The 15000-nt window shown below is 44.7% G+C and overlaps 2 protein-coding genes across 7 annotated transcripts in view; both read left to right on the top strand.

Annotated features, from left to right (window-relative positions):
• The window catches only part of lcp2a (lymphocyte cytosolic protein 2a), a 13098-nt gene extending 9467 nt beyond the window's left edge, over nt 1–3631 (top strand). For 3 of the 6 annotated variants that reach the window (XM_082548157.1, XM_082548154.1, XM_082548159.1), the window contains exons 14-21: nt 69–87; nt 328–343; nt 458–533; nt 662–693; nt 1216–1274; nt 1692–1766; nt 1908–2057; nt 3010–3631. In XM_082548157.1, coding sequence (XP_082404283.1) covers nt 69–87; nt 328–343; nt 458–533; nt 662–693; nt 1216–1274; nt 1692–1766; nt 1908–2057; nt 3010–3159 — 577 coding nt within the window. In that variant the 3' untranslated portion in view covers nt 3160–3631. The remainder of the gene's footprint in view (nt 1–68; nt 88–327; nt 344–457; nt 534–661; nt 694–1215; nt 1275–1691; nt 1767–1907; nt 2058–3009) is intronic. The other 3 variants (XM_082548158.1, XM_082548156.1, XM_082548155.1) reach the window with 3 other exon arrangements.
• A 5498-nt stretch (nt 3632–9129) lies between these two features.
• On the top strand, nt 9130–10555 carry foxi3a (forkhead box I3a). Its single transcript, XM_082548199.1, has 2 exons — nt 9130–9660; nt 9810–10555. Exons 1-2 carry the CDS (start codon nt 9138–9140, stop codon nt 10457–10459), a joined length of 1173 nt encoding a protein of 390 aa, XP_082404325.1. The 5' UTR covers nt 9130–9137; the 3' UTR covers nt 10460–10555.
• Nucleotides 10556–15000: the final 4445 nt, after the last annotated feature.

Raw genomic sequence — 15000 nt, 5'->3', positions numbered from 1 at the left:
AAATATTTTTATTTAACAGCTGAAGGACGATGTTTGAAAAATAGTCACGTTTGGTTTGTTTGTTTCAGCAGGACGGAGAGGAGACCGGTACGACACACACACACACACACACACACACACACACACACACACACACACACACAGACGTAAATATAGTTTATTTATTTACTGTCACCAGGTTTAATATCTCTGGTTAAACAAATGAACATTTTAAATCGTGTTTCTCTGAGTTAGATGAAGACATATGTTTGTATTGATGTCCTCGTCTGAGGTTTGTAACATTGGGAAATAAAAGTTAAATTCTTGTGTTTTTCTTTTTTTCCTCAGCAGCTGCCAGATGAAGGTGAGGTTTATTCGTTTTTTCCAGATTTACTTCCTAAATAAAAAAAAAATTAAACTTTGTTACTTGTTTAAAACGTGTGTGTTTAAATCTGTTCTCGCTGTTTTTCCCCTTCAGTGTCAAACAGCAACACTTTCCCCCTTAGCAAGCCTCTCCGGCCCGGACCCCCGGGCCCTCCCACTGGAGACAAAATGTGAGTGACCGTTAGACCATAAGATTTCTGTTTGTGGTGGTTTACAAAAACACAACCTTTACAAGTTTAATTTTAAGTGAAAAATAGAGAATATTTCATGGTAAACTTATTTTTATTGTTTTTAACAGGACTGGATCGCTGCCACACAAACTGCAACCTCGTAAGAAGAAAATTCGTTTGACATTTTGTGAAATACACTTTTTCTCAGAGTGTAAATACATCTGTCCTTTCACAATAAAACTCCAGAAATCGATTTGAAACCAGTGAAAAGGTTTAAAATGCCTCTGTGAGCGTGCTCAGTTTGTCCAGCAGACCAGAGATGAAACAGCTTTAATGATTCATACATTAGAATAAACAGATTTATGAATAACAGCACAAATTTATACAAAATGATTTCTTAAAAGTTAAATCAACATGGAACTGCACTGATGTCCAGCAGGGGGCGACTGCTCTTTTAAATAAAATATTTGACTATGGCTCCATCAGAGTCACAGTTGAAACACACAGTGGGTGAAAAGGTCATGTGAGGTTAGCTGTGGGTTGGTTTGGGCCGTGGTTTGGTTGAGTCCTCAGGACATAGAATAGAATAGAGTAGAATAGCCCTTTATTGTCTTTGCACATAGACATGATAAATGAATGTAAAGTGATGGTAGTGTGATTGTGTGTTTTTGTGGTGTTGCAGCGATGCCGTCGGGCAGACAGTCAGTTCGTCCTCCTCCATCTGCAGCAGGATACACACAGGTAACACTAAAATACACACGCGCTTGTCTTTGTGACACGTGGGCACCGTGGGTCACATAAACATTATGAGGTCCATACTGATCAGAACCTTTTAAAGAGGAGCAGCATGAGTTACTGACCCACGGTCAGTACTGCACACAGAGGAAGTGTTTCACAATAAAAGCTTCATCAAGAAATGACGGTTTCTATCAGACAGTTTTTAATTTAAAATACAGGAAACGGCACAGATGTTTTTGTTTGTATTTGATTTAATATATGTACTTTTAACGACAACAACAACAATAATAATAATTACAACAATGTTCTGGGTGATGTTCTTCAGTGTGAACAGCAGGTGGTGCTGTTTCCTTTGTCTTTGCTGAAACACACACAGAGCTCGTCATCAGAGGGTTTATTACTGTGCGTGTCTGTGTGCAGGAGCTGGACCCTCGCTGGTATGTGGGTAAAGTGACCCGAGGTCAGGCTGAAGGATGTCTGAAACGAGTCCGCAAGGTACCAGGAACAGAGCGTCATAATAAAAGTTTCTGTTATTCAGGCTTCAAACTTGTTTATCAGGACTCAGTGGAGCAGCAGTCACATACCCAGCATGCTAACACTGTGGTCTAAACATTTTAAATCCTGTGTCTCATCTAGGATGGGGCGTACCTGGTGAGGGACAGCACCCGGCAGCAGGCGAACCAGCCCTTCACCCTGATGGTCTACTACCAGGACAAAGTCTACAACATCCAGATCAGGCAGCAGAACCAGCAGTTCGTGCTGGGAACCGGACTCAAAGTCCAGGAGGTAAAATCCTGGATTCTTCAGTCATACAGCCAACATGTCTGTTTACTTCAGGCTTTCTTATTCACGTTTGCAGCAGATTTCAGTGTTCAGGGCACTTTAATCAGCTACAGAGGTTTTCCACATGATGTCATGTGCAGCTCACTCAAGAGCTGTCCGCCATATTGGACCTGACAAGGAGTTTTGATCACGTCCAATCACTACATACGTGAAATCATCACTACTTTTTGTCCCATCACAACAGATACAAGCATCAGATAAACTGTGTGACTGCATCTGTTTCAACTTTTTTATAGTTTCCTTTTCTGTCTCATCATCTTCATCAGCCTCCTCCAGGACCACCCTCCTCCTCCTCACCTGAACTTAGGCTTCTGACATGACAAATCAATCTTGTCTGTTATCACAGTGTAGACATGCGACCCTCCGTCTCTGGACAGCTGACAAGAGACGACTAAACAACATCATAACGTTACAAGCTAACATCACGGCAGCTAACATTACACTAAAGCTTAAACTGTGGCGAAGCTTACATGTGCTAACAGTAGCTAAGAGTAGCTAGCAGCAGCACCTACGGGCAGAGACACACAATGCTCGGACACAAGTCACTACATGTTGTTCTCTGTGTGATTGTGTATGTGACAATATAAGTGCACAGAGACGTGTTAACCTGAAAATGTAATAAAGATCAGGGAAATACCTGAAAGTGACCGTATCCAGTGACTCCAGGTCCAGTTGCTGTGTTTCTTGTAAACACTGAGAAGCATCCAGACTTTTGTTGGCCTTCATAACTCGTCCAGTACAATTTGAGGGGTTGTTGATATAAATGCTGTGATGTCAGAGCGAATACCAAGGTTACCTAACAACATCAGTAAAGTTCCACCTTCAGCGTTCACCTGTAATAACTGTGTTTGACCTGTAGGGGGAGGTGTAATCTAACTGTGTCTTGTATGTCCAGTCCTTCCCGTCAGTCAGTGACATCATCAGCCATTATTCCCAGTCTCCTCTGCTGCTCATCGATGCCAAAAACCGGAGCGCCAGCCAGCAGAACCAGTGCATGCTCTCAGACCCGGCAGGATACTACATGGGTGGCCAGAACTGGTCCTGACCGGACTGAACCGGATCAAACTTGGATCGAAGCGGCACGGCTGAATTTTGCAGCAGAGGGAAACGGTTAGATTTACGATGAATGTTCAAACGCCACTAGCGGCTGTGCTAAACGTCTTCCTGTTTCCAGGAAGGCGTGCTGTGTGGCGCCAGAGGAAAATGTTGGATTTTTGCACATGTTGCTTCAGTTGTTTGTTTGCCTTTTTGTGTTCCTCAGTTTTTACGGGTTTGTGACAAAAAAAATGTCCCTTTGAATCTTAAGAAGAGTTCTTAAAAGTTTTAGCTTGTCTTTGGGATTTCTGTCAACACTCGATGACGCTGGGCCAAATCTACAGCGTTCACTTAAAATACTTTCAAACTAAGCCGACTGTTTCTGTCAGAGTTTCCTGTACGTCCTCACCTCCACGTAACCTGTGCTTCACTGTTCACCTGTCTGTCCCAGCTGTCCTCAATAAAACCATCATGTGATGTCATTCGTGTCTGGATTTCTTTAACAAAGCACAAAAACCTTCATCTTTATATTTTTCCGCCTTCTGTATCACCTGATGGTAAAAGACGGAAGCAGCCAATGCTGACGTGCCTTAAACCTGCATTCTTTGTAATGTCCAGCAGGGGGCGACTGTACAAACGTCTGGCCTCTTCTTCAGAGCTGCTTTAATTCTTCATGATTCAGACTCAACACGCTGCAGGAAACATTCATCAGGGCTTTGCTCTATTTAGACATGACATCATCAAGACATCATCACAGCTGCTGCAGATGTGTGGGCTGCATCATGATGACACACCAGCCTGAGACGATCTGAGCTCCCTCTGTGCACTGCGTGCTGGTCTGCAGACCCCGGTGCAGAAGAGCAGCTCTGTGTTCGCAGCTCAAACGTGACGTCGTCGCAGGACCTGGACCCGCGGCGCAGCAGAGCGCGGCGCAGGACGGTGCAGCAGAAATGGAGGAAGAGAAAACATACTCAGTCGTCTGTTCATGTAAATCATTATTTTTAAATTAACGACACACACAGTATCAAAGCTGTGTGAAGAGTGTGTTCAGACGCAGAGGGTACGAGGAGGGGCGGGTCTGACAGGTTATAAGCCAATGAACACACTGCAGGTAATCATTAGAATGATTTATTGGCCCAAACTGAGCCGACACACACATCATGCCCATATCGTGGTCTAAACCAATCAGAGATAGTCAGGGGCGGGACCTCTCTATTGCCCAAGGTAAGATGTTCAGATATTGGCTGTATCCCAATCCAGGGTCTGCAGCCTGAAAGGCCGCATTTTAATTACGTAACTGCGACAGACGAAGGCTGTCCCAATTCAAAGGCTGCTTGAAATGCGGCCCTCAAATGCGTCCTTCATTTCCCTGAATTTTAAGGACGTGGTGGTGTAGACTTCGTGGCCCAACATATCCCAGAATATTGGGAAAAAAACGGCGGATGAGGGGCGCCCGAAGAGTAAACTTTAAGTACTGAATATTATGTCACTTATTGATGTGCAAATGTTTAATAACGAAGAACATTAAACATTACTGTTGGCAACATGTCGGCAAAGTCATGTGACATTAGTGGCGTTTGTACTAACTTGGTTTTAAAGCCTTTACTTCAAAATATACGCCGTTCAATAGCTGAGCTTAATTAGAGAATGATCAAAGCTCATGTAGAAACAAACAAATGAACACAAGATTTTCTCCTTCATCTCTGTCAAACACAGCTGTATGACACGTTTCCAGCTGTTAGTATCATGGTTGCTAGGCAACCTGGGCAGCGTGACGGAGGCTAGAGCGTCCCATTTCACAAGCCTCGCACTTCCGGCCTTAGCGGTCTTTAAGTACGCGGCCCATGAGGATCGTTGAGGCTGCAGACCCTGAATTGGGATACAGCCTTTGAGATGTTCAGTTTGAAGCCTTTGAGGCATTTTTAATTTAGACTTTCTTTTTATTTCATATGTCTTGAGATATTTTAAGTTTAAATTTCAGCTCAGTGAAACACTTTAAGCACAAGAACCTTTTCAGTAACGTGTTTTTTGGACTATAAGGTGCAATTAAAATCCTTTCATTTCCTCAAAAGTGCGCCCTATGTATGAATTCTGGTTGTGTTTACTGACCTCGAACTGATTTGATGTGCTACACGGCGCTCAAAGCAGTTAAAATGTTTAGCACGACTTTGCTAAGCTACGAACCCGCAATGCTCGATGGAGCGTTACAGCTACTGTAGTCAGGACCCTCGCGGAGTGATACGTACCGTGCTTCAACATAATATTACTGTACTGTGCGTGCATAAGGAGCCCAAATTGGCTCCTGCTAAGAGACATGGTTACGAAGCTTCAAACTCTATCAGTCGCGCAGCATAATCAGAATCAGAATCAGAATACTTTATTCATCCCGAGGGAAATTAGGGGTTACAGCAGGCAGCACGCTAATGGCGCATGCGCACTCACAAAGGAACCTTCTGACCAACTTTACACAAACATCACATTGGGCAGACATGTCAGAAGGTAGGCTGATAGGAAAAAACAACGAAAATACATAACATGAGGTAAGAGGAGGAGAAAAAAAACTCCACTCAGACTGAGCTCCTAGTGGGAGAACAGTTTGATAAAAGAAAAAACACCTCAGCACAAAAGCACATGACTATCAATACACCATAGAAACACGAGACAAGCAACAGGGCGGGTAAAGGGTAAGAGAGAGCCGGCGTAGACAGCGCATCCGGTCCTGCAGCATCTGCGCTGGTCCAGTTGACTGCTATCATCCCCGGTAGGGCACAAGCATCGAAGGCGTTGGAAAGGGAGGGGGATGAGTGAGTGCTTATCAGTGTAAGTGTGTGTGTGTGCGTGTCCATAGTTTAGCTGAGACAGTGTCCTTCGGCCTATCAGGCTAAGTAAACAGTCCTCCAGCCAAGGTGTCCTTCATGGGACGGGAAGAATAGTCATCACACAGTCGTTATCAGGGAGTTGTTTTGGTGGGCTCCAGCCTTGGGCCTGCAGCTGGGGCCGTGGTGTCCAAATGTTGAATATTGTTGATTTCTCCTTTGTGAGCAGCTCGAATTCTAGCACTCCGAGGCTGGTCTCTCGATCTCCCGTTGGAGAGCTGCGAGCCTCCCCATGATGGTATCAGACTTCTGTTCCGTGGTGTTGTCAGTCTTTTGATTCTGAGACCTCACAACTGCAGTGATCCGTTCCGCGATGTTTTCCAACTGTCGCTCAAGGGTCTCATTTTGAGCAGGCCTCTCTCTGATGTTTCCCCTCATACGCTCAATGGTGTTGCTTTGAGCCTTCACAGCAGCTGTAAGCGTCTCCAAGGTGTTGACCATATTACGTTCGTTGTGAGAGGTCGCACCTCGTCCCGTCCCGCATGAGAACAGAGCAGCTGTGAGAGAGTTCAGCATGAATGAATCAATGGCGTAAAGTTTGACTATTTTTATAATCCGGTGCCCTAAAAATACGGTAACGTGTAGAAATGAGCTCCAAATAAAGAACTTTGTGTTGACAGATTGTTAATCATTCATCAATGTTGTCTGTATGGACAGCAGTTTAAAAAAGTCTACATGTAAAGCTGAAGTGTTCAGTGATGCGGTTGAAAAATTTGGGAGCACCAAAGAGAAAAAGTGCAACTGTGGGAAAACATTAGTCTCGAGCCCTGCAGCTCCCACTGCACCCACAGTCCACAGCAGCTTCTACACCAGCTCCACCATCTAGAAACTTTCTGCTGCCTCCTTTTTCTTTCTGGTCTTTGCGCCGTAAGTCATGTTTTCTCTTCTCGCTGTCTCAGCTTCCACGAGCCTTTCATCGGAGGATCTTCCTCATGGTGCTGAGCTCCTCCACCACGCTGACGGAGTGATCGTGTCCTGCACACGACTCAGTGGGGGTGGGGGGTACACTGTGTCACCATCCACCTGTCAGTCAGAGAGGCCACGCCCCTAATAATGCAAACATGAACCCTAATACAGGTGAGTTATGGAACACAGTTGCTATCCGGTCGTTAAGTGATGACGTGACGAATCCTACTTCCGGGTCTAAAGTAGTCTGCGTTTAATATGGCTTTTGTGTTGTTAACATGTTTAATGTTTTGTATTTTCTTCTATTTGATCTCAAAAATCTCCTAAAACAGTCAGTGATCCCTGTTGACCTCCCTCGGCTTTTATTACCACTAATCATTTATTTAAGCTCAGTTTTTAAAACCTTAGGATGTAACTACAGCCCAGCCCATGCAGCAGTATATGAATGACTAACCTCGTATTGTGGATGGATTATCTCAGTTGTTCTCCTGGCTGAAGTTTGGTCCTTTTACAGCATCCTGCCATGCGATTACATTTGTTCCTGACCACCGAGAACACTCACGTTAACTTTTATCGAGTGGAAAAACAGTTAGCTTGTTTATATTATGCTAACGTAGCTGTGTCGCTAGCGGTCACGTAGCACATCATTATATAGCAGCTAGCCCAACTTCAGTAACCCTACAAACGTCACTGCTGTTTAGTTTTCTGTCTTCATTTATGCTGGAAGTGATAACAGAGATGTACGTTTTAATTTGTTTCCAAAACCCTGCAGTCAGGACATGCTATATTGTATTTAGATAGAAGCTAGCGAGCTAACTCCCTGCTAACTTCTAACTCCGTTAAATGTCATAAATTCCGTTTTCATGGATGCCTGGATGTTAAACTCAATTGTTACACCTGGTAGAGCAGAACGCTGATCATTTTATTAAAGATGAAAGACTTTAGATAGTTTTTAACTCTCAGTAATGCCACAGTGATCGTTTGATATATGGACCTGCAGCGGAGTTTAGGCCCAGACACGGCTAGTGACGTCAGACTGAACAACCGGACAGAAACCAGTTGGTGCATCAGGCTGTAAACAGCTTTATTTGAACTCTGCTGCCTCTGCTGGACGTCGGAGGAACTGCAGGCTCTGACAGGAGGATGGTCACATGACAGTGCAGTCACATGACAGCCATGAGGACAGTTATTACACAAACACGGGCTCAGCTCCGTCCTCATGCATCTGCTCACTCTGAACAAACTCCTTCAGGCTGTAAAGTAACTGAGTAAAGTAGAAAGTTGTGTGTGGCAGCTTTGCAGCATCAGGATCATGACCTCCGTGTTGCTCCATCACTCAGGACTTTGTGATGGAGCTGCTGGACTGAAGCCTCAGACCCGAGCTCGTGTCTGCTGACAGACGATCGTCGGGGCGTCTGCCACAGATCAGCTGAGCAGTTAGAGCCACAGTGAAAACGAGCCCTCGTTGGGAGGCGCGCTGAAGCATTTACATGAGAATGTGAGTTATTTTGATCGGGCCTGCAGACATGCTGACTGTCAGCGTGTCGGGGGACGTCTGCAGAACAAAGGGCTCGGGCGACGCCTCAAACAGCAGCTGCAGAAACGACTCAGGGTCTGTGAGGAGGTGAACGGGCAGGGGTCACAGACACGCTCTTTAGGAACACGACAACGCTTTCAGCATTTTATGGCTTACAAAGTTCATCGAGTGGGAAAGTCACGGTCACAGGAAATCACCGTAAACACACCAATAAACAAATATCAGTGTTTCAGTGTTTGCAGAAGCTGAGTGAGCTTTAACCCTCATCCACAGCCTCACAGGGCCAGCTGTGAACAACAGCAAACAGACATTCAACAAGAAAAAGACTCAGAATTAAGAACTGAAACCATGAACATATTTGAATTTTCAGAGTTTAAAATGTCTCAAATGCAGCTGAAGAAAGCAGCGACGCAGCTGCGATGAAGCTGTGAGATCAGAGCTGCGTCTGTTCCCCTCTGCAGGGTCGAGCTGGCGTCTGCATTCGATCCTCCTGATCTGCCCCAGGGCAACAAGTCAACCTGTTCTTATTCAAATCAGCCCACTCCTCGCACTCATGCCCCAGCAGCCAATCGGCTCGTACAGGGGGCGGGGCAGCAGGGTATAAGTGTCTCAGGTGAGCAGCAGGTGTATGGAGCAGACAGGTGCAGGCAGACTGGAAGAAGCAGCAGCATGGCGTCCTTTGTGCCGGAGCGTGGCCCGTCCCCCCCCGTCTGCAGACGTTTGCTGCCCCAGCAGGAGCTCCCATCTCTGGGCCTCGACCCGTCCGACTTCAGCCTGTACGGCCCTCTGTCTCCACCTGCGTCCAGCCCATCGGCGTGGCTCCAGCCGGCCCACAGCTGCAGCTTCGCCTCCAGCCTGGACCAGAGCTTCGCCGCAGGATGTGCACCGGGGCTGCCCCCACCCTTCAGGGATTTCCACCCTCATCTCTACGGGCTCCAGAGGAGCATGCCCTGGTTCTCCCAGGATGAGATGCTGAGCTTGGTCCGCCCGCCATACTCTTACTCGGCCCTCATCGCCATGGCAATAAAGAGCGCTCCAGAGCAGCGGCTGACCCTCAGCCAGATCTACCAGTACGTCTCGGACAACTTCCCCTTCTACGGCCGCAGCAAGGCCGGCTGGCAGAACTCCATCCGCCACAACCTGTCGCTCAACGACTGCTTCCAGAAAGTTCCCCGGGACGAGCGCGATCCAGGTGAGGCGAGCACACCTGAGCTCTGAGGCTCTGATTCGTCAGAGACAGGAAGATGTTTTGTGCTTTGTTTCCAGTATAAACTCAGTTTCTTCATCCAGGTTTTGTCTGAAAAGTTTGATTAACCTTCCTCCTCCTCTTCCTCCCTGCAGGTAAAGGGAACTACTGGACTCTGGACCCGAACTGTGAGAAAATGTTTGACAACGGAAACTTCCGCCGCAAGAGGAAGAGGAAGAACGACTGTGAGACCAATGAGAAGAAATCTTCCTCCTCTTCATCATCACCGTCCTCCTCAGAGCCCAGCCCAAAAATTCCCAGTGTGCACAGCAGCAGCAGTTACAGCACGGAGCCTCCTCCTCTCTCAGACGCTGCGTCCAACCTCAGCAGCTTCCTCTGCCACCTCCAGGACTCCCTCTTCCTCATTCCTCCTCTTCCTCCCTCCTCTGCACCTTACATGAAGTTACCAGAGCAGGCCTTCCCGTCGCCTCAGGGGTACACGTCTTCTTATTCGCCTGGTGCCGTGGTGCCGCAGTGGGACACCAGCTGCTCCTCTCCATCCTTCTACACCTCGCCGCCTCCTCTCTTCTCGTCCTCCCAGGCCAGTCCTTTTAACTTCTGCCCGCTCCCTGACCCTCAGACTGGCTCCCCGTCACTCTACACTGAGCTGCAGACGCCGTCCTGTCCTCACGTGGAGCTCCAGGAGACGCAGCAGCTGCAGCAGCTGCAGGCCCAGAGCCAGCCTCTGTTCTCCGGGGGCTTCAGTGACTCTCTGCCCCTCGACTCGCTGGTCCTCCAGCACTGAAACAGACTAGCCTGTCCGCCCTGAAAAGTTTCTTTTTATCTTTTTTATACTTTCACAACTTTAGGATAAGTGAGAAAACGTGTAAATATGAGTGAATGTTGGTGTTTGGAATTAAAAAACCATTTAAGTTTAAAACAATGTTTTTGTTCAATGTCTCCAAACATGTCAATGAAACGTTTAACTGCACAAAAACAGAATTTGTAAAAAGTCACTTTTAAAACCAAAAAGTAAAGAGAAGAAAAGACTTAAGTAAATGAGATTTAATCAGTATCTTAAAATTTTTATCTCTTAAAATAAAAATAACCATAATTAAACTTTTACACTGCATTAAATTATAACTTATTACAGGTTATATTTAAATTATAAGAACAAAAGCAGCTACGTTTAGCTTTAGCATGAGTTTTGCTGCAGGTTTTTTTTAAAACAATACTGAATAGCTAAACTTCATTGAAGTACAGTAGATGTTTGCTATTCATACAAATTAAAAGGGGGAAATGAATAGCGACGCTTTATTTTAGCTTCTGGTGTTTTTGTGTAGCTAACATTGAATTTATATGAAGCTGATTAGCATCTCTGGGTAACTTTAGCTGCTGAGCTAGTTCTTTAGTTTTAGCGTGTGAGCAGCTGTCTTTGCATAACTTTAGCAATGAAATTAGCATTTAGCTTACAGGTTTTCAATTAGAATGTCTCTATAACATTAGCAGTGTAGCATAGCAGTGTAACTAGCCCCTTTTTATAACTTTAGTTAATGGTTATGTTAGCTGTGCAGTTAGCATATTTAAATGATTATGTTAGCTAGTTTTAGCTGTAAAGATGGCCTCTTTCTATGAGTGTATAAGACGTTAGCATCTTTATGTAGTTTTAGCTTAAAGGTCTGTCTGTTCTTTATCAGCAGCTGTTTAAAATCACACAGTTCTTGAGCAAAAGTCGTCCAGTAAGATTAAGACGAGTCTTTGGAGGTCTGTGGTTCTTTTGGGGTCTTTGGAGTTTTTATACGTTTCTGTTTGGGAGCAGTGTTGCCAACTCCTCAGTAAGGAAAATTGCTATTGGCTGTCCTAAAAGTCGCTAAATGACGACATTGCCTAATTTGCATAATTGCTCATGGCTCTGTAATTGTAACAGACACTGTAGATGAGAGAGATATAACATTGTGGAAGAGACATAAAGTGAGTAAAAAACACCCTAAAAGCATTTAGAATATATTTAAAACCACAAATTAAATTTCTTTTAGCAATTATTGTTTTTTTTAATGTCACAATTCCAACCCTGCGCTTTTATCTGGACTTGGGACCGTGAACACCACAAAAGTGACCCGAAATAGGCACTCTGGTGGAGTTACTTTCCGTGTGTGTGTTTAAGTTTTAAACCTTGTGATCCATAAAATGTAACATTAAAAGAAGAACATTTTTAACCATTAACAATCAGACTGGACATAGCAAGCCTTACCAGAAAGCTTCATTTGAAATCGGATGTACAAGAGGGACTTGAGGCTTTGCGAGGACATCCGATTTCTAAGTTTGCAGTGATGGGAATGATGTATTTTAGTGCACTGATTTATTTTTGACAAAGAAAAATGTACATGAACCGCTGCTCCCACCATGCGTTACAGTCGGGGGGACAGCGGCTTCGCTCATGCGCGATTCATTTGCAGTTTGTACACGTAGGGATGAATATCACCTGCTCTGACAACTGCTGAGTGAGGACTACCTGTGAGCACTTTGGCACGGTCTGAAAACTCGCTAAATAAAGCAACAAAGTCACTAACTTGGCAACACTGTTTGGGAGTCTGTGTTAGCATTAGGGGTTTCTGTAGGTCTCCGTAAAGCACCCCTCCAACAGCCAAACCCATCTGTTCTCTGATAGACCATGTGCACGTTAGCATATGCTACTTCCGGTGCGGAAACTCCTGTGGGGAGCTTTGTTTCCGGTGTCCTATTCACGCCCTGTTTACGGTCTAAAACAAGTTAAGCAAATGAATGAATCAAGCGGCGATTTACATTTCTCTAGATGTCTCGGGCATTTACCCAATATATCTGTAAATGATGTTCATCGACTTGTCGATATTACCCCCGCCTCAGAGCAAAAGCGAAAAGGGATTCAAATGTTATATTTCTCAGCTGTCCCTCGTTTATCGCGGGTGTTATGTTCTAAAAATAACCAGCGATAGGTGAACTCAAGTAGCCAATTTTATTTTTTGACGGTGCAAATCGTTTCCTGGACATCGTGGACATACAGCACTGCACTTCAGAGTCACACTGCTAGCGATCGATGCAGCGATTCTGTACTGTACAGGAGAGATGTCACGGAGGAGATCGTCTGCAGCGATCAGGACGCAGGACACAATGTGACGTAAAAAACAATAAGCATGCGAACTTGCACTAAAAAATCTGTGAAACAGCGAGGTGAAAGGTGAACCGCGTTATAGCGAGGGACCGCTGTAATTTTGAAGGTAAGTCACAACATACCCTTCGTAAATACTAATGTATAGAAACCCTTACCAGCAATTGTTCATTTTTTGTGTGGCTTTTTTTTCACGGTTTGTTAACATGCTGTGTAGGTGTGTACTTGACTAGCTGATCTCGACATAACGGGAAGCATCTGGTTTGACTATTGTTCACCTGTAGTTTGAATGCTGAACATTGGCCTGTTTAAATCATGAGACCAGTCACTATCCGGTTGTTCAGTCTGACGTCACTAGCCGTGTCTGGGCCTAAACTCCGCTGCAGGTCCATATATCAAACGATCACTATGGCATTACTGAGAGTATAAAAACTGTCTAAAGTCTTTCATCTTTAATAAAATGATCAGCGTTCTGCTCTACCAGGTCTAACAATTGAGTTTAACATCCAGGCATCCATGAAAACGGAATTTATGACATTTAACGGAGTTAGAAGTTAGCAGGGAGTTAGCTCGCTAGCTTCTATCTAAATACAATATAGCATGTCCTGACTGCGGGGTTTTGGAAACAAATTCAAACGTACATCTCTGCTATCACTTCCAACATAAATGAAGACAGAAAACTAAACAGCAGTGACGTTTGTAGGGTTACTGAAGTTTGGCTAGCTGCTATATAATGATGTGCTACGTGACCGCTAGCGACACAGCTATGTTAGCATAATATAAACAAGCTAACTTTTTTTCCACTCGATAAAAGTTAACGTGAGTGTTCTCGGTGGTCAGGAACAAATGTAATCGCATGGCAGGATGCTGTAAAAGGACGAAACTTCAGCCAGGAGAACAACTGAGATAATCCATCCACAATACGAGGTTAGTCATTCATATACTGCTGCATGGGCTGGGCTGTAGTTACATCCTAAGGGTTTAAAAACTGAGCTTAAATGAATGATTAGCGGTAATAAAAGCCGAGGGAGGTCAACAGTGATCACTGACTGTTTTAGGAGCTTTTTGAGATCAAATAGAAGAAAATACAAAACATTAAACATGTTAACAACACAAAAGCCATATTAAACGCAGACTACTTTAGACCCGGAAGTAGGATTCGTCGCGTCATCACTGAACAACCGGATATAGAGATGTGCTTCTGAATGTGGACGATGTGTCTTCTGCTGCAGTGATGCAGTTCTGCTTGTGTTGAGTGATGTAAACAACTGATCGATCTAAACTCTTTAAACATCAAAACTGATCATTAGACTTTTTATGACACAACAGTGGTGAGTGTTCCCACCTTCTGCTCTTTGTAACTTAACGCGATCTTTCCGTTTTCCAGTTTTGGACATGATTGTGGAGGATATCTTCACAGTAGTGATTGACCGCAAAGTAAAGCTACCGGAAATGTACAACCCCACATCCGGTCTCAAACCAGGAAGTTAGCATTTTCTCGTGCACAGGGTCAATTGGATTGTTAAATTTGTCATTGACTTGACATTGACCAATCAGCTGAAAGGAAGAAAAATCTGGTCAAAATTTGTACTTGCAAGTTGAAATCCACACGCAGCCAGGAAACCTGAGCGCAGTTTTACTTGTAGTTTTTTGCTTTGTAAGCAGACCTTAACAAAAACATTTGTAACTCGTGTAAATATTTTTTACAAACACACAAATCCTCCTCTGTAGCCGGTGCTCTCCTTTGGTTTAGAACCAGTAATAAAAATGTATAAACCTGTCACAGCATCCTGCTGATGTGCACAACTGACAACACAGCAAACGTGTTGTTGTGTTGTCAGGGCTCGTGTTAGCAGCTCACTACAAAGGTCCCACTGGGAATCTGCCATTTTTAGTCAGCATGCATGAAGGTCACAGTTACAGCTTCATGATGAACTTTATCAGAACGAGCTGACGGCCGCGCTGTGTGACTGTTTATGCTTCTTGTTTTGTAGTGAAAATAAATCAGCACAGGTTCAAACGTTGTGACAGGAAACTTCAGCATCATAACCCTAACCCTCCTGGCTCAGCTGTGTACTTGACGTCTCTTCTAAGCAGAAAGGAAGCTCTGAATCAAAAAGGACGACTTCCTGACACAGAGCGGACTTTTAGGTTCTACAGGTCAAAGGTCAGGACAGCGTAAACCTGTTGTATCCGCGGCT

The sequence above is a fragment of the Aulonocara stuartgranti genome, assembly GCF_965226115.1.
Source record: "Aulonocara stuartgranti genome assembly, chromosome: 10".
In the NCBI taxonomy this organism is placed as follows: Eukaryota; Metazoa; Chordata; class Actinopteri; order Cichliformes; family Cichlidae; genus Aulonocara; species Aulonocara stuartgranti.
Note: the sequence above shows the minus strand (reverse complement) of the source record. Positions and strands in the feature narration are given on the sequence as shown.